The 16,486-nt window shown below is 42.1% G+C and overlaps 1 protein-coding gene across 1 annotated transcript in view; it reads left to right on the top strand.

Moving 5' to 3' along the window:
* Nucleotides 1-4,076: 4,076 nt before the first annotated feature.
* EPDR1 (ependymin related 1) overlaps nt 4,077-16,486 on the top strand; it is a 37,389-nt gene continuing 24,979 nt past the window's right edge. The window contains exon 1 of the mRNA XM_016199150.2: nt 4,077-4,387. Coding sequence (XP_016054636.2) covers nt 4,092-4,387 — 296 coding nt within the window. The 5' untranslated portion in view covers nt 4,077-4,091. The remainder of the gene's footprint in view (nt 4,388-16,486) is intronic.

Raw genomic sequence — 16,486 nt, 5'->3', positions numbered from 1 at the left:
TGCGCCGCGACCCCGACAGGCGGAAAGGGCCCTTCTCTTCCCGCCACCCCCCTATTCTTTCTCTCTCCCCTCTCCGAGGAGGAAGTCCTTTAGGGCACAGAGCCCCCCAACTCCCTTCGGCAGCAATTTGGGGCCACTGGGGCTGGCCGGAGATGTCCGCCGTCTGGTGCACAGTGCACGAGCAGAGCCAGCCTTCAGCCTCTGGGGCGCGAACCCGCACTGGCAGCTCCAGCCCGCGACCCGGCAGCTCCGAGCGCAGCCAGCCACGGCCATTGCGGGACCCTATTTATCCCGATACGTCCCCTGACGTGGGCTCGGAATGCTCCCTTGGCAGCCGCGAGCGCGTCTCGGGCTCCCCCTCCGCCGCTCCACCCCCAGCCCTCTCTTTGTAGAAGCGGTGACATCACCTCCTCCTGGCCGCAGCCCTGGACTGGAATCGGACATTCCCCCAAAGTCCCTCCTTTTTGATATGGCCAATCCTTTCTCTTAGGACCAAGAAAAAGAGCCTCTGGCTGTCGTTTTGGATACCGGATCCAAGAAGGTGCAGGAGGGGATTTAAGAGAGAAAGAGAAGCTCTTTTGAGTCAAAGCTGAACTTTGCACCTTCTGCCTTAGAGGTTCCCCAGGAACACAGTTGGAAGGAAATGGGAACATCTACTGTCCTTTAATTCTGAAAAAAATACTTGGTTTCTCCAGGAGGGGGCATGAGAAGCCCTGAGTAGTGAGATGGATGTTTGGGGCTGGAGAGCGCGGTAATAATCACTGCTGGAAAAGAATGCGCAGGTTATGGAAACAAACTGCCCCACTTCTCCTCACATTGTATGGAGTCTGTTTTGTTGTTACTATAGTGTTTAATAGACATTAGTCTGGGCTCAAGTTTTTCCAGAGTGGCATTTGGTCTGTACCTGCTCCAGAAACAAAACTACCTGAAGATTCAATAGCATCTTCTAGTTTGAAAAATGTCTTGCACCTACCAACATTTCCCCTTTCTTCTTCTAACTCCCTATTCCTCTCTCCAACATGAATGAAACCCGGGGGTAAACAAAGAAAATTTTGGACACCACAGTCTGAAAGATTTTTTCCCCCCCTTCATGCCAAGTGATTCTAACCCAGCAATCTAAAAATCTTGATTTTTGATGTGCTTGGAAACTGTTGTTTAAATTAAGAAGCTATGTACCATGGAAAGTAAGTATGTATGTTTTGTTTTCTCTTTTCTCTTATTTTTAAGAAGAGATAATAAAACGAACTACCTCTGCTGGCTCAGCTATCCACAGAAAAGGGCAACATTGTACCTGGATTGCTGGTATATGTTATTTTCTTAGGGCATTAGAATATGCAAACATGTTCTCTGAATGTTAATCTTTAAAGACATAGTTTCATTAGAAATCTGAATTTAAGGCAGACAGGTTTTTCTCCCTAAAACAGAACCACCAAATTAGTTTAGTTTTGACTCTGATTGGAACTGAGAACTAAAATAACCCAAGGAACAAAATGGGCTAGGCACAGTGCCAAGTGCTTTAAATATATTATCTTTTGGGGTGGTGGTACATGAATTAGGCACGTAAATTTAAAGGATAAATGAGACAATGCATTTCAGGATTCACCTCAGAAGTGCAGTTCTATTTAGAGGAAGCCCAGGGCATCCAAATACAGCCAGGCCAGGCCAGGGAGGTATTTCAGTTTTCTATAGGACAGATCTCAGCTTCAAAAATGCCAAGCCAGGCTAGCGAGATAGCAAGCAAGGGGTGAGCCCAATGAGATCTCAAGGTATTTCCAGCAGTAAAATCCAATGAGACGAGTGAAAAAGATTTTCAACCTGAGTTCCTATGAGGGAAGAAATACAGTTTTGAGAAAGAACTGAACTGCCTACCCTTTTCCTGTGAGTTGGTTGAAGAAAGAAAACTTGGAGAGGGCTCATATGTCTGCAGCCAGTTTGAACCTGCTGCAGTTGTTTAGTCATGCAAGTACCAAGTCACGTTTCAGGTGCTTCCTTGATGTTCTCCATGGCATGTCCTTTAAGAAAGGGTGAGAAGTTATGAGACCTTCTCCATAGAGTTCTTTGCTTACCCCATTAGGTACATTGGCAGTCTGTCCCTAGTGTAGTGTTTCAGGCGGGGGGGGGGCAGTGAGGGATTCATCAGGAGATTCTGTCAACCCACCTCCCTCTTCATGGCTGGCTTTAGCATTCAATCCATTAGCCCATACTTGACCCAGATTTGCTAAAAGCTTGTGTAACTAAGGAAGTTGCCTTGGTCATTAGCTTCCCTCTGGTGATTCATTTTCAATCTCAAGTGCCTGCTTCTCTGCTCCTCCTTCAAATGTTTCGACCTCTCTGAAGCTCTTTCCTTAGCCCTCTTTTTACTCTCTACACTCCCTGCTACTCCGGGTTTTCCTGGCTTGGGCACTATGGACATTGAGGCTGGATAATTCTTTATTGGGAGGGAGAGGATGCTATCCTGTGCATTATGGATAGTAACATCTCTGGCCTCCTACCACTAGATGCCACTGGCAGCTTAGCCCCCACCCCCCTGTAACAATAAAAAACATTTCCAGATACTACCAACTGTCTTCTGGGAGTCAAAATCACCCTGAGTGGAGGACCACTTTTCTACTCTTTGGCTTCAATTACCTAGATGCCAATGGTGCACTATCCAGGCCCCTTCCCTTGCTGGTCGCTGGAAGTGCTTATTCAACTGTCCCTGGGCTGTTTCCACCTGTGTATACCACAGTCATCTCAAAATCAACCAATTCTAAATTGAATTTATCTTTTCTAGCTCAGGAATATTGGAATTTCTACTGGCCCAAACCAGAATGCTCTCTGAGTACAAATCCTTCTCCATGGCTCCCAGCATTCCCACTATCGCCACTTTGCCTCTGACAGCTTCTCTCGTCTGGATTATGACGGCATCTTTCTCATTCTTCTTCCTGCCTTCTGCCCTACCTGTTATCCACATGACACCTGAGTGAGAGCCCTAAGGTGTGTACACCTGCTGATGCCACTCCTAGCTTTGAATTTATCCATGCCAACCACCCTCAGCACTAATGCCAAATACTTAAAATGGCTTTCAAGGTCCTGAGCGACCTGGCTCCATATTACCCTCTGCCTTATAACTGAACCTCACCATTACACTCATTTTCTTTTGTCCCCATGTCTTTCACCCAGAAATGTTCTTTCCCACTTTTACCTGCCTCACTCCTCCACATCTTTGAGATGTACATCAAATGAAAAGATGCTATAAACTTGGAAAGCAAGTCTTTTTTTTAAAGTTGCTTCTTTTATCTTGATTCCATATTATAGATCCCAACATTACATAGACGTAAATCATAAACCCAATGAACTTTGTCCTTGAAAATGCTAAACTCCCAGACCACACCTATCAAGTCTTGTGGTATTGCCACGTGACAGGCGAGGGCAGCACTGTCACTGCGAGTGTGCCACAGAAGCAACGTCCGGAGCCCTCAGGCCAGGGGCAAGGGCTGTCCCCTAGTACCCAGGCTCTGCGCTGCGAATGGGAACAGGGAAAGGGCCATGATGAGTGATTGGTGTTATTTCTTCAGCAAGACACTCTTTTTTCCACTTTTAGTTTGATGGAAGAAGATGGCAATTTTAGCAAAAGGGGCAAGGCACGTGGGACCAAACAAGTGCAGCGGCACTGCTTTCCTGACCTTGATTTTTGTCCCCTCGTGTGGGCGTTAACCTACTGAACACTTAAATTAGTGGAGAAACATATCCCTTTTCACCATGCCCCTTCCCCCCCTTTTAAACCTGAATGCCCTTCAGGATGCTACTGGCACCACTGCCACTGCGTTTCCTGCTGGCAGCAGAGAGCAAGTGAAAAGCGAGCGGCAGAGGGCAGGGGCCCGGGCAGGGACGGCTCCTGCGCGCTTCACCCGCGTCTCCCCAGGCTCCTGGGCCCGGCCCTGCTCTCGCGCTCCCGGCTCCCAGTAACTGTCGAGGCCTTCACGGGCTCACGCAACTTCGCCAAGACAGCACTCGGGCACCGCGTGGGCGAGCCAAGAGCTGCGGCCCGCGGCTTAGCGCCCCTGGGTCTCGGGCTGGCCTTCCCGGCGAGGCGGGCGCGGCGGACGGCGATGCCAGGGCGCGCTCTCCGCGGGGCTGGGGGGCCCCTGAGCGCCGGGCTGCTGGGCGGCCTGCGGCTCTGGGTGCTGGGCGGCCTCTGCGGCCTAGGGGCGGGAGTGCTGCTAGCGGACACCTGGGGGCCCCCGGGAACCCCACGCCCTTGTCAGGCGCCGCAGCAGTGGGAGGGGCGCCAGGTGCTGTACCGGCAGAGCAGCGGGCGCAACAGCCGCGCCCTGCTCTCCTACGACGGGCTCAACCGGCGCGTGCGGGTGCTGGACGAGAGGAAGGCGCTGGTCCCGTGCAGGAGGTACGCGGGCGGCCGGGGTCGGGCTTCCGGGCCGCGGGGGGCTTGCGGCGCCTCCTCTCCACCGAACAGAAACTTCGCGGAGGATCGCTGTGGTCCGTAGGGTGTGGGTGGAGGGGCTGAGCCCATCTAGGGCGGCCTGCCCAAGGGCACCAAATGAGACCCAGCGGGGCGGTGGCGGGTGAAAAGGTCCCGGGCAGAGCTGGATGGAACCGCCCGGCGCCTTGCCCAGGCTGAGGCTCCGGGAGCCGCCTTCGGCCGAGGGCGTCTTCTGCACTGCCTAATTTCTTCCTGGAGCAATCTGCGAGGAGGCACTCAGAACATATATTTCTAGAGAATTAGTCTTCACTTTTTTTTAAGTAATCCTCACCGAGGATAAGTTTTTGTTGATTTATTATAATAATTTTGAGAGAGAGAGAAACATGGATCGGCTGCCTCCCTATGCACCCTGATCTGGGATTGCACCCACAGCCTGGGTATGTAACCTGGCTTGCAATCCAACCGCAACCTTTTTGGTGGATGTTCCAACCAACTGAGCCGCCTGGCCAGGGAGAGTCTTTACATTTTAAAGAATATGACACTACAAATAGTGTGGGGAATCTACCAAAGAAAACATTGCCCAGAAGTTCACCACTCTGTTACAACTATTAAAATTTTGGTCTACTCCCTTAAAGTTTTTTTAAAGCAAATTTTACATCCGGTGATCAAAAACATATATTACCTGTATGTTTTTAATATGACATATTACTTGTTCTAATTCGCCATTTTATTAGTTGGGCCCCTATCTACTTTTGATGGCTGCACAATTCCACCGAAGGGTTAAGGTATAATTTTTTTTTTAACCACTGGTCTATAATTCACCTTTCCACATCTGTTGTGACATCTGAGACCTCATCTTACTTCTGACCCCTTTAAACCTTGGTTTCTATTTTGGGATCACCACCTGTCAAGTCCACAGTCTTCCCATTTCTCCCTGTGTTTCCCTCAGGGTTATGTTAGTTTTTCTGTGTGGCATTTGCATCATCAGGAGGTGCCATGTGAATGTCCATGGGGTAAGGCTCCAGTGGGGAGTAAGATCTGCAACAAATCTTAGTATCATTTCACCTAAAAACTTTTGTTGAGTATTAGGCATCTTGAAGAAAGTAAGGGATCTTTTCAAAGCAATAAATTCAAGAGTGCAAGATAATGCATTATAAAATGTAAAACGTGCTGAGGAGGCCTGTAGTGGCTGAGTCATTGTGGGGTCTGGGAATATTTCTAGAGGCCATTAGGGGCTTTGGAACTCACTTATGTTTCACCTTCTCCAGGAAACCTGGGTTAGGTGCCCATCTGGAGCACTCTCATCACATGCAGCTCATCCCTTATCTTCCTGTATGGAAATTTTTTATTTATGTGACTCCACCCCCAGACTTTCTGTGAGGCCTTTCAAGAACCTGAATGTTTTTGGTTAGGCCTCCAAGGACATAGCAATAATAATAGTAACAACCAACATTTGAACACTTGTTATATACCATGCATGGTGCTGTGGACTTTCCGTATATTGTACAATTTGGCTAAATCTCACAAGAACTTCACAATGTAGGATTTATGATACTTATTTTACAGACAGAGAATCTGAAGTCTAGGGAGATGAAACACCTTCCATAAGATCATGCAACTGGAACTTGAGGAAGCGGGGTAGATTTTTACACCTGTATTATACCAGCCTTTTATTCGTTTGTTCATTTATTCATTCTACATGCATTTGTGTGTGTATGTGTGGGGGTGGCACTGTGTGTAAACAGGCTTCAGGGAGGTTTTAGTCTGGAGACAGAGTCACATAAATAAAAAATTCCCATACAGGGAGATAAGGGATGAGCTGCATGTGATGAGAGCGCTCCAGATGGGCACCTAACCCAGGCTTCCTGGAGAAGATGAAACATGAGTGAGTTCCAAAGCCCCTGTATAAGCTGACCATAGGAGGTATGGAGGGAAGAATGGTCAGGGAGATGCAAGTGTATTCCAGGTCCAGCTTGTGTGCCATCCTAGAGCAGACATGACTGAGTATATTCCAAAAACTGCAGGCTAATCACTGTTAGGACGGAAGCACAGAGTATGATAAGAGGTTGGGGGTCCACTGAAGGATTTTTAAACAGTGGAATGCCATGATTAGATAATACTGAGATCACTAGGCACACAGTTGAGAATGAAGAAGAGCAAGAGTAGAAGCAAGAACATGCTCTAGGAGAGTTTTTAGAGGTCTAGGTGAAAGACAGGTAGTGGCAATGGTGATAGTGAGAAGTAGACACACTACGGAAGTGTTGAAGAGGTTTATTGAAGGGCATGCAAATGACTAGACAGTATGTGGCTAGTGGTGATGGAGAGGGAAGCATCATTTGACTTCTGAAGCTAACCACATGATGGCACAGAATAGATGGTGACAGTGATGCTGTTCATTGAGACAGGGTTTGTTTTTCTGCACTTCTGGTTAAGGGCTGATTGTTCTCCTTATGTGCATTGATGTGAAGTCTGGCATAGCAGTGGTGTATTGATGAATAGTCATGTTGAAGGTGGGCTGAATGCTCAACGCACGCTGCAGAAGCAGAGAGGAGTGTGGCCAGGAGAAGCATAGGGTTTATCCTCCAGAGGTAGTATTTTCAAATTTTAAGAGATTAAACTTTAGAGTCAGACAAATCTGGGTCTGAATTCAGATTTCTTATGTAGGTTTCTGAGTAACTTACTAAAGCTTTCTTAGGTTGTTCATTTACAAAATGGGAATACTAATAATGCCTAATTTATTGGATTCCTGTGGGGATTAAATGAGTTCAAATGTGTAAAGCACATAGTGCAGTGTCTGAGGCAGAGGTTGCTCAGCACATGGCCATGGTTGTCCCTGTCACCACCATTGTCATCACCACCCTGGTGAATTTAGCATGGCCCAGAGATTCTCTGCCAGCCTTCTGGGCTCAGAAACCTGATCCTTCAGGGCCCTCAGAGCTGAGTCAGAGTAAGCAAGCTCAAATGCTAAACTGTATATTTCAATGAGTGCTGTAGCCAGCATGTGGGCCAGAATTCTCAAATCTATAAGACCAAGTAATTCTTCTCCTGTAGGCAGAACTATGTGGGAGCCAAATTATAATCAGGAGATTGTGAGCAAAGAGTTGGAACAAATTCAGTGAATCTAATGATTGCCTACTCTAGGTTACGCTCTAAGCTCAATATTGAGCTTTCCATCATGAATAACACAAGCCAGCCCAGAGTAATCAGGCTAAGATAAAGTGATGCATTCATTTTCACCGTGGAGATGCTTTGTCACGGCTTCACTGCTTGTCCAGATTCCCTCCACTCTGCACAGAGCCCTGGTAGGTCCTACTCAGGTCTGTCTTAGCAACCTTTCTTTTTCTATAACTCCATGATTGACTGATATTGGCTTTTGGTGTGTGTGTTATATCTTTAATAGGGTCACAGCCAAATCTTGCTGGCCTAAAAGCTTTTTTGTCCCATGTGGTGATTTCTTATTTCCCTGCCCTGACCCATCAAGTGTTGGTTTCACAGTTTAACTTTAGAAGATGATTTTATTCCCCCTCTTTCTAATTTCTTTGCAGGGTTCTGTCTTATGGTCCAATTTCTGTTTGTAAGTCAGATGTAGAAAAGAATGTTTACTACATAAATACATTTTAAAGCTCTTTAAATGTAGATTGGTTGGAACAAACTCAGGAACTTTTTTAGGTATTAGCAGTCTGGCCAGAAAAAACAACAACAGATGTTATTTGAAGAAAATATGGATAGGTTGTCTCTTCATATTTATTAGTAAGTTAAGAAGCAAATTTTAGAATTGGATCAATTTCTTAAGATTTTTATTTTGCATTCAGATAGTTATGGAAAATACTACTAACAGTTACTGTGGAGTGACTAGGATTTTCCAGGCCCTTTTTACCCAGAGAGGATGGAAAAGATTAAATAATGTTACCAGCTTCAGATAAGAAGCCTGAGCAAAGAATAGGAAGTGTTACTAATTGATACTATTTTGTTTTCTGGTTTTCTGATTAAACTCACAAGTATTACATTTGAAGACTGAAACAGTTGAAGAAGATTATTTTCATAATCAGTCAACATGTTGAATTTCATGGAAGAAACAATGTAGATACTGAATGAATTTGTTAGTCTACCTATAACTTACTACTCCCACTTATGAAATGGTGCCATGGGTGTTATGATTAATGAAACTACTCAGGTAGAGTGAGCAAAGAGGCATTAAGAGAGTGTGCAGTGATAAGTCAGGAATAATATCTTAGAAGACTATTCAACAACCAATCCTAAAATGGGCAGAGGACCTGAACAGACATTTCTCCAAAGAGGACATACAGATGGCCAAGAGATATGAAAAGATGCTCAACATCACTAATTATCAGAGAGACACAAATTAAAACCACACTGAGATGTCACCTCACACCTGTCAGAATGTCTATCATCAATAAATCAACAAACAGCAAGTGCTGGTGAGGATGTGGAGAAAAGGAAACTCTTGTGTGCTGTTGGTAGAATTGCAAATTGGTGCAGCCACTATGGAAAATAGTAAGGAGATTCCTCAAAAAATTAAAAATAGAGCTACCATATTACCGCAATCCTACTTCTGGGTATTTATCTGAGGAAATCCAAAGCACTAATTTGGAAAGATATATGCACTCCTATGTTCATTGCAGCATTATTTACAATAGCCAACATGTGGAAGCAACCCAAGTGCCCATCAACAGACTAGTGGATAAAAAAGCTGGGGTACATATATACAATGGAATATTACTCAGCTATAAAAAAGAGTGAAATCACACCATCTGCAACAACATGGATGGACCTAGAGGGTATTGTGCTGAGTGAAATAAGTCAGACAGACTTATGATTTCACTTACATATGGAATCTAAAAAACAAAATAAACAAGCAAACAAAACAGAAACAAACTCATAGATACAGAGAACATTTTGATTGTTGCCAGATGGAAGGGGGCTTGGGGGCTGGATAAAAAAGGTGAAGGGATTAAGCAGTACAACTGGTAGTTACAGAATAGTCATGGAGATGTAAAGTACAACATAGGAAATATACGCAATAATATTGTAATAACTATGTATGGTGTCAGGTAGGTACTAACTCATAGGGGGGATTACTTCATAAGTTATATAAATGTCTAATCACTATGCTATACAACTGAAACTAATATCATTGAATGTCAAATGTAATAGAAAAATGAAAGACAAGCAAACAATCAATCCTACTAGTTTGGAGATTTTTTTGGCAGAGGAGGGTAAAAGATGAAGAGAAAAATATATCTTAAATGAATTGGCAAATGGTTTTTATTCATTCTGATCAGTCTATGTCTGTCTCAATTTTCTCAGGGCATTTTCTTTCTTGGAGAACAGAATATCATTTCTTTTATCTATTTTTCCCCCACAGAAAGCCACCTAGTGTAGTGGAGAGAGGATGGGCATCCATTTAGACAGTCATGGGATGGCAAACATGGCTTCTAACCCTGGCTTCACCACAACAAGGTCCTTAACTTCTCAGAACATCAGTGTTTTCCATCTTTTAATTTAATTTAATGATACCTACAATGTTGATACTAAATATTTAGGTCTTCTTCCTTAAGTTAGGTACAGATAAGATTAAATGATACCATGAAAGCACTCATTGTATCAGGCTAATTCCTGTTTATACCTTGATGTAATGAATTTGAAATAGATTATAAAATTTTCTCCACTTATCCCTTTGTGTAGGTACATTCAGAGTTCTTTTCCTTCCTTCTCCTTTTCACCTAAGCTTGTGTGTGTGGGTAGAGAAAAGAAGATCTATCCTTAAATGCTTTGGACCCCAACTCAGAAAGCTCTCTCATGCCAGTGGAACCTCCCTCTGTACTAGGGGACTGAAGGGGACTGCTCACAGAAGTGTTTCTCCAAGTATCTGATGAGGAAGATCAGTTCCATGGGATGCTATCACACTTGGTAACTACAGGGATCATATGTGTTTGAGAAACAGATGAGTCTTTTTTTCTCCAAATATATAATTTTACATTATTTTGTTTTCTTTTTCTTTTCTTTTTAAATTGAATTTATTGGGGTGACATTGGTTCCCCAAACCATATAGCTTTTAAGTGTACAACTCAATAAAACATCATCTGCACACTGCATCATGTGCCCACCACCCCAAGCAAAGTCTCTTTTGGTCCCCACTCCCCCCTCCCTTTGCCCACCCTCTAGTTCCCCACCACCACCTTTTCCTCTGGCTATCACCACGTTTTTGTCTGTATCTTAGCGTTATGTACATATGTTTTTGGTTAATCCCTTTATCTTCTTTTAGCCAGTACCTCAACCCCACTCCCTTCTGACAGCTGTCTGCTGTATGTATCTATGCCTCTGTTTCTATTTTGTTCATAAGTTTATTTTGTTCATTAGATTCCACATATAAGTGAGATCATATGGTATTTGTCTTTCTTTGACTGGCTTATTTCACTTAGCAAAATAATCTGCAGGTCCATTCATGCTGTAACGAAAGGTAAGATTTCCTCCTTTTTTATGCCTCATAGTATTCCATTATGTAAATGTCCCACAGCTTTTTTATCCACTCATCTGCTGATGGACACTTGGGCTCCTCCCAGATCTTGGCTATTGTAAACAATGCTGCAATGAACATAGGTGAACATAGGGGTGCATATCTTTTTTAAAATTGGTGTTTCGGGTTTCTTAGGATATATTCCTGGAAGCGGGTCAAAAGGCAGTTCCATTTTTAATTTTTAGAGATGGAAAAAAAAAAGCTGTTAATTTTTTGAGGAAATGTCATATTGTTTTCTGTACTGGCTGCACCAATCTACATTCCCACTAACAGCACATGAATATTCCTTTTTCATTACATCCTCACCAGCACTTGTTAATTTGTTGATGGTAGCCATTCTGGTAGATGTGAGGTGATATTTCATTGTAGTTCTAATTTGAATCTCTCCGATGATTAGTGACATTGAGCATTTTTTCCTGTCTCTTGGCCATCTGTATGTCCTCTTTGGAGAAGTGTCTATTCATTTTTAAATCGAGGTGCTTGTCTTCCTGGCGTTGAGTTGTACAAGTTCTTTATATATTTTGGAAATTAACCCCTTATCAAATGCATGATTGGAAAATATGTTCTCCCATTAAATGAGTTCCCGTTTCATTTTGTTGATGGTTTCTTTTGCTGTGCAGAAGCTTTTTACTTTGATGTAGTTCCATTTGTTTAATTTTCCCTTTGTTTCACCTACCTGAGGACATATATTGGCAAAAATATTGCTACGAGAGATGTCTGAGATTTTACTATGTTTTCTTCTAGGATTTGTATGGTTTCAAGGCTTACATTTAAGTATTTTATTCATTTTGAGTTTATTCTTGTGTATGGTGTAATTTGGTGGTCTAGTTGCATTTTTTTGCATGTACCTGTCCAATTTCCCCAGCACCATTTATTGATGAGACTGTCTTTACTCCATTGTCTGCTCTTACCTCCTTTGTCAAATATTATTTGACCATAAAGGTGTGGGTTTATTTCTGGGCTCTCTGTTCTGTTCCATTGATCTATATGCCTGTTCTTATGCCAGTACCAGGCTGTGTTAATTACAACGGCCTTGTAGTAGCATAGTTTGATATCAGGTAGCATGATACCTCCAACTTGCTGCTTCGTTCTCAGAATTGCTTGAGGCTATTGCAGGTCTTTTTGATTCCATATAAATTTTGGAAATATTTTTTCCTAGGTCTGTGAAATATGCCATTGGTATTTTAAAAGGAACTTCATAGAATCTATAGATTGTTTTGAGTAGTATGGACATTTTAATGATGTTAATTCTTCCTGTCCATGAACAGAGTATATACTTTCACTTATTTGTATCCCTCAATTCTTTTCTTCAATATCTTATAATTTTCTGAGTACAGGTCTTTTACCTCCTTGGTTCAATTTATTCCTAGGTACCTTATTTTTTCTTTTTGTTGCAGTAATTTTACATTCCTTTGAAACTATCTCCACAGCCACCATCCCCGATCTCCGATCTATTTGAGAGTGGAGTTGCCAAGTTGATATCCCCACAACTCCCTAATACTTCAGTGTGTATTTGCTACAAAGAAGCACATTTTTTCCTGCATAACTGCAACATAACCATAAAAATCAAGAAATTAACCTGGATTCATTTCTACCATTTGAAATTAAGTTTTGACAGTTGTTTTTTTTTATGTTCTTTATAGCAAAACCTCCCAGTTTATATTCAAGCATACATTTAGGTGTTGTGTCTTTTTGTTCTCTTTCTGTCTGGAACTGTTCCTTAATCTTTCTTACACCTCAGCACTTTTGAAGATTAAGTCCAGTTTTTTGGTAAGAATGTTCCTTGATTTTGGTTTATCTGCTGTTTCTTCATAATTAGACTCAAGTTATTCGCCTATGGTAGGAATATCACAGAGGTAATACTTTATTCTTTATGCATCCTGATGCTTACTTTGGTCATTTGATTAACTGAAGATTTCCTGTGTGAAGTGACACTTTTTTATTTTGTAAATAGTATTTTGTAGGGAGATATTTTAAAACCATGTGCATGGCCCATTCTTCATTAAACTTTCAATTTATCCATTTACTTATATCAGCATGGATTCAAGGATTGTCATTGTATTTCATTTGCTCTCATTGTTTATTTTGATGTTCAAATTGTCCCATATTTGGCTAGTGGGACCCTCTTTAAGTTGGCTTCTATATTCTTTTGAGATGTCTCTCTTAGTCTTTGAGGACTTTCTTGCTTTCAGGCACCACAAGATAATCCAAGATCACTTGTACTTTCCCTGCCAGAGTCTCGGAACAATCCATTTCTCAAGAAGCTCTAGGTACTTTTACTGGAGAATAATATTTGGAAGCCAAGTGCTCATGGCTGTTGGGTGGGGCTGCTCCCAGACACTGTCCATGGACAAATCAAGAAGATATAGGTTTGAACACACACACACACACACACGTGCACGCACACAGAGTCACTTACACATATATACACACAGTTATGTCTATATTTATTTCTAAGCTCCCAATTCTAATTCATAGACGCATTTATACCAATACCTCTAATTCTGATCTACTGCCACATGATTCACTCTAGTTTTCTCCAGTTAATTTTTGTTACTCCCTTTTCAGAGGATACTGGCTCCCGTCATTCAGTTGCAGTAGTAGCCAATCGCACATTGCTATGATGCTTCTCCCTCCACAGGTGTCCTCTTCCCCCAGTTGGGCTCTGCACCCTAGGATGGACCATGCAGATACCTACTTTGTTTGGCCTTATCTAGTGGCTCTAAATTGTTTACTGAGAGGAATGTGGAGATCATATTATGTTTTGTGGGGTTTTTTTTGTATGTTGTGTTTTCTTTGGAATCTCTCAGGGTAACATCGTTGTAAATTCTCAGAATGTGTCTGTGTGGCTGAGGGAGGTAAATTAGTACGAAGTGCTCAACAAATTTGATCGCAAACCCTGTGTTGCATGGATTGGGCTTACATTTTATGAAATCGTGATTTTCAGAATTTCAGGAGCATAACTCCTTTCCACTTTGCTTCCTCCTCTAGATCCTTGATGGCTGGAGCCAGCCTTCTCTTTTATTAGCTCAGAAGTTTGACTGCTTGTGGCCTTTGGATCCTTGAAAAATAAACCATGCTGATTTGCAATAGTGAGTTTTTCTTCAAGAATAAGATTTTTTTGGAAGCACATAAAGTTTGCCTTAAGAGTCTTAATTCTATGGCTCTACTGACCTTGGATTTCAGAAGATTGATGTTGGGATGTGGAGGGAGACACAGACAGTGAAGAACAAGACGTTTCAAGGACGATGAGCCCAGGAAAGTAAAGGAACTGGCCTTTTTGTGTATGACTAACACAGATAGAAGCCAGAGGTGGTCCCCATACTGCTCTGAAAACACATTTACTTCTCTCCATTAACCTTGAGCTCTTTCTTCCTGAGTCTGATCTCAAAGATGATGGTCAGAGGCAAAGTGCCCAAAGATCTGAAAATATTCCACCAATTAGTGGTTTGTTTTTCCTGGAATAAATGTGATAGTCTCATATTTCCCCAATTCCAGTAAAAATCTTCTATTTCCTCCTTTATAATTTATTTTACCCATCTTTAAAGAAAAAAATGTTTTTTCTCTTGATCTTACTAGCTGAAACCCCATTCTTTCTTTATATTGAAAGCCAATCTCATGCTAACTCCAATTTCTTTCCTCCCATGCTCTCTTGAATCCTCTCCAATCAAACTTTCACCATTTCTACTGAAACTGCTGTGGTCAAGAAGCAATGTGCTCCACATTAGTAATCAACTGATGCTTTATCACTGTTTGTTTTACCGTTGTCCATTCCTTCCATCTTGATATACTTTCTTCACGTGGCTTCGAGGATACTGCAGTGTTCTGGTTTTCCCTTCAACCTCACTTCCTCTCCTTCTCAGTCTCCTCTGTTTTTCCTCTTCTCTCAGACCATTCATGGTAGAATGCCCCAGGGCTCAGGGCTTCCAGCCCTTTACTTTTCTGTTTATACTCCTCTCCTATTGATCTCATGTAGGTTATGGCTTTAAATGCCATCTTTGCATGGAAGACTCCCACATCTATATCTCCAGCTTATGTAGCTCTCTTCTGAGCTCTATACTCAAATATCCAAATGCTTGTTGAGTTCCTCATTTGGATCTCTAGTAGTCATCTCCAACTCAACATGCCCTGCAAACAAATAAACAAAAGTTCTTCCTCTTGAGGTTTTTTATTTATTTATTATTATTTATTTATTTATTTATTTATTTATTTATTTATTTATTTATTTATTATCTCGGCCTATAACAACTCCAGTTGCTTAGGGTCAATCTTTGGAGTCATCATTGATTTCTTTTTCTCCCCTTGCCACAAGCAATCCATAAGCAAACCCAATTGACTCTAATTTCAGTGTAGACCTAGAATCTAAACACAGCTTTACTGTCATTTTGACCCGAACCTTCATCATTCTTGCCTGTACTTTTGCAATAGCCTCTTCATGAGTTCCCCTACTTTTGCCACTGCCTCCTTTGGTCTCAACACAGGATCTCAAGTGATTCCACTAAAAAATGTTCTGCCATGTCACTGCTCAAAATCCTCCAATGCCTTGCTGTCTATCAGAGTAAATGTCTTTAAGAGGACCTGACCATCCTATGGGACCTTCTTGCCCACTCCCTCCACACCTTGTCTTTGATCTCATCACTCCACCATCCATCCATTATCATATCACCAGCAGTGCACTGCAGTCCATGGCTTCAGCATGCTTCTTACCCTCTGCCTAGAAAGCCTTTCCTTAAAAAGCTGCATGACCGACTCCTAAATTAGGCTGTCTTTCTACTCCACATTCTCATATTGCCTTATATGTTCAAATACTTAACCACTATCTAACATACTATTTAATACTTTTTAAGTTTTCCCTCAAAACATTCTGCAAGCTCATCAGTACAAACTAGTCTATTTCTGTCATTTTTGAACTCCTGGTTTCTCCTTCAGGTCTCAACTTGTCATCTTACAGGGGCTTTCTGTGACCATCAAACAAACCCCTCCCTACAGGCCACTGTACAGCACATCTTGTTCTGTTTTTCTCAGGACAATATCACTGTGTAACATTGTCTTATCAATTAAGCTGTATGGTATTTATTGTCTGTCTCTCCTCCCTAGGGTGAGAGGAGAATGTTATCAACCTGGTTTACCAGCAAATTCCCAGCACCTAGAGGTGCTTGGCACATAGGAAGTTTCAATAAATGTGTGTTGAATGAATAAATACCATTTTTATGGCTTTTGGGTTACTAACATTATACACGTTCATGGTGGAAATTTTAGACAACACAGGAGCAAAATAAAGATTGCTCATAATCCTGCTGTCCAGGATTAACAACCCTGGTAAATGTGCTTCTGGATTTTTCTCTATTCCTGTAACATTAAAATGGAAACATGCTATACAGTTTTTTATTTAACAAAATGTTGTGTATATTTCTTATGCCACTAACCAATCTTTAACAGAATCATTTTTAGTGACTATGGTATTCCAGCTAATGGATAGAACATTGTTTCTTTAAGCAGTACTTTATTATAGAACAATTAAGTTT

Source organism: Miniopterus natalensis, chromosome 10 (genome assembly GCF_054644295.1).
Source record: "Miniopterus natalensis isolate mMinNat1 chromosome 10, mMinNat1.hap1, whole genome shotgun sequence".
Lineage (NCBI taxonomy): Eukaryota > Metazoa > Chordata > Mammalia > Chiroptera > Miniopteridae > Miniopterus > Miniopterus natalensis.
Note: the sequence above shows the minus strand (reverse complement) of the source record. Positions and strands in the feature narration are given on the sequence as shown.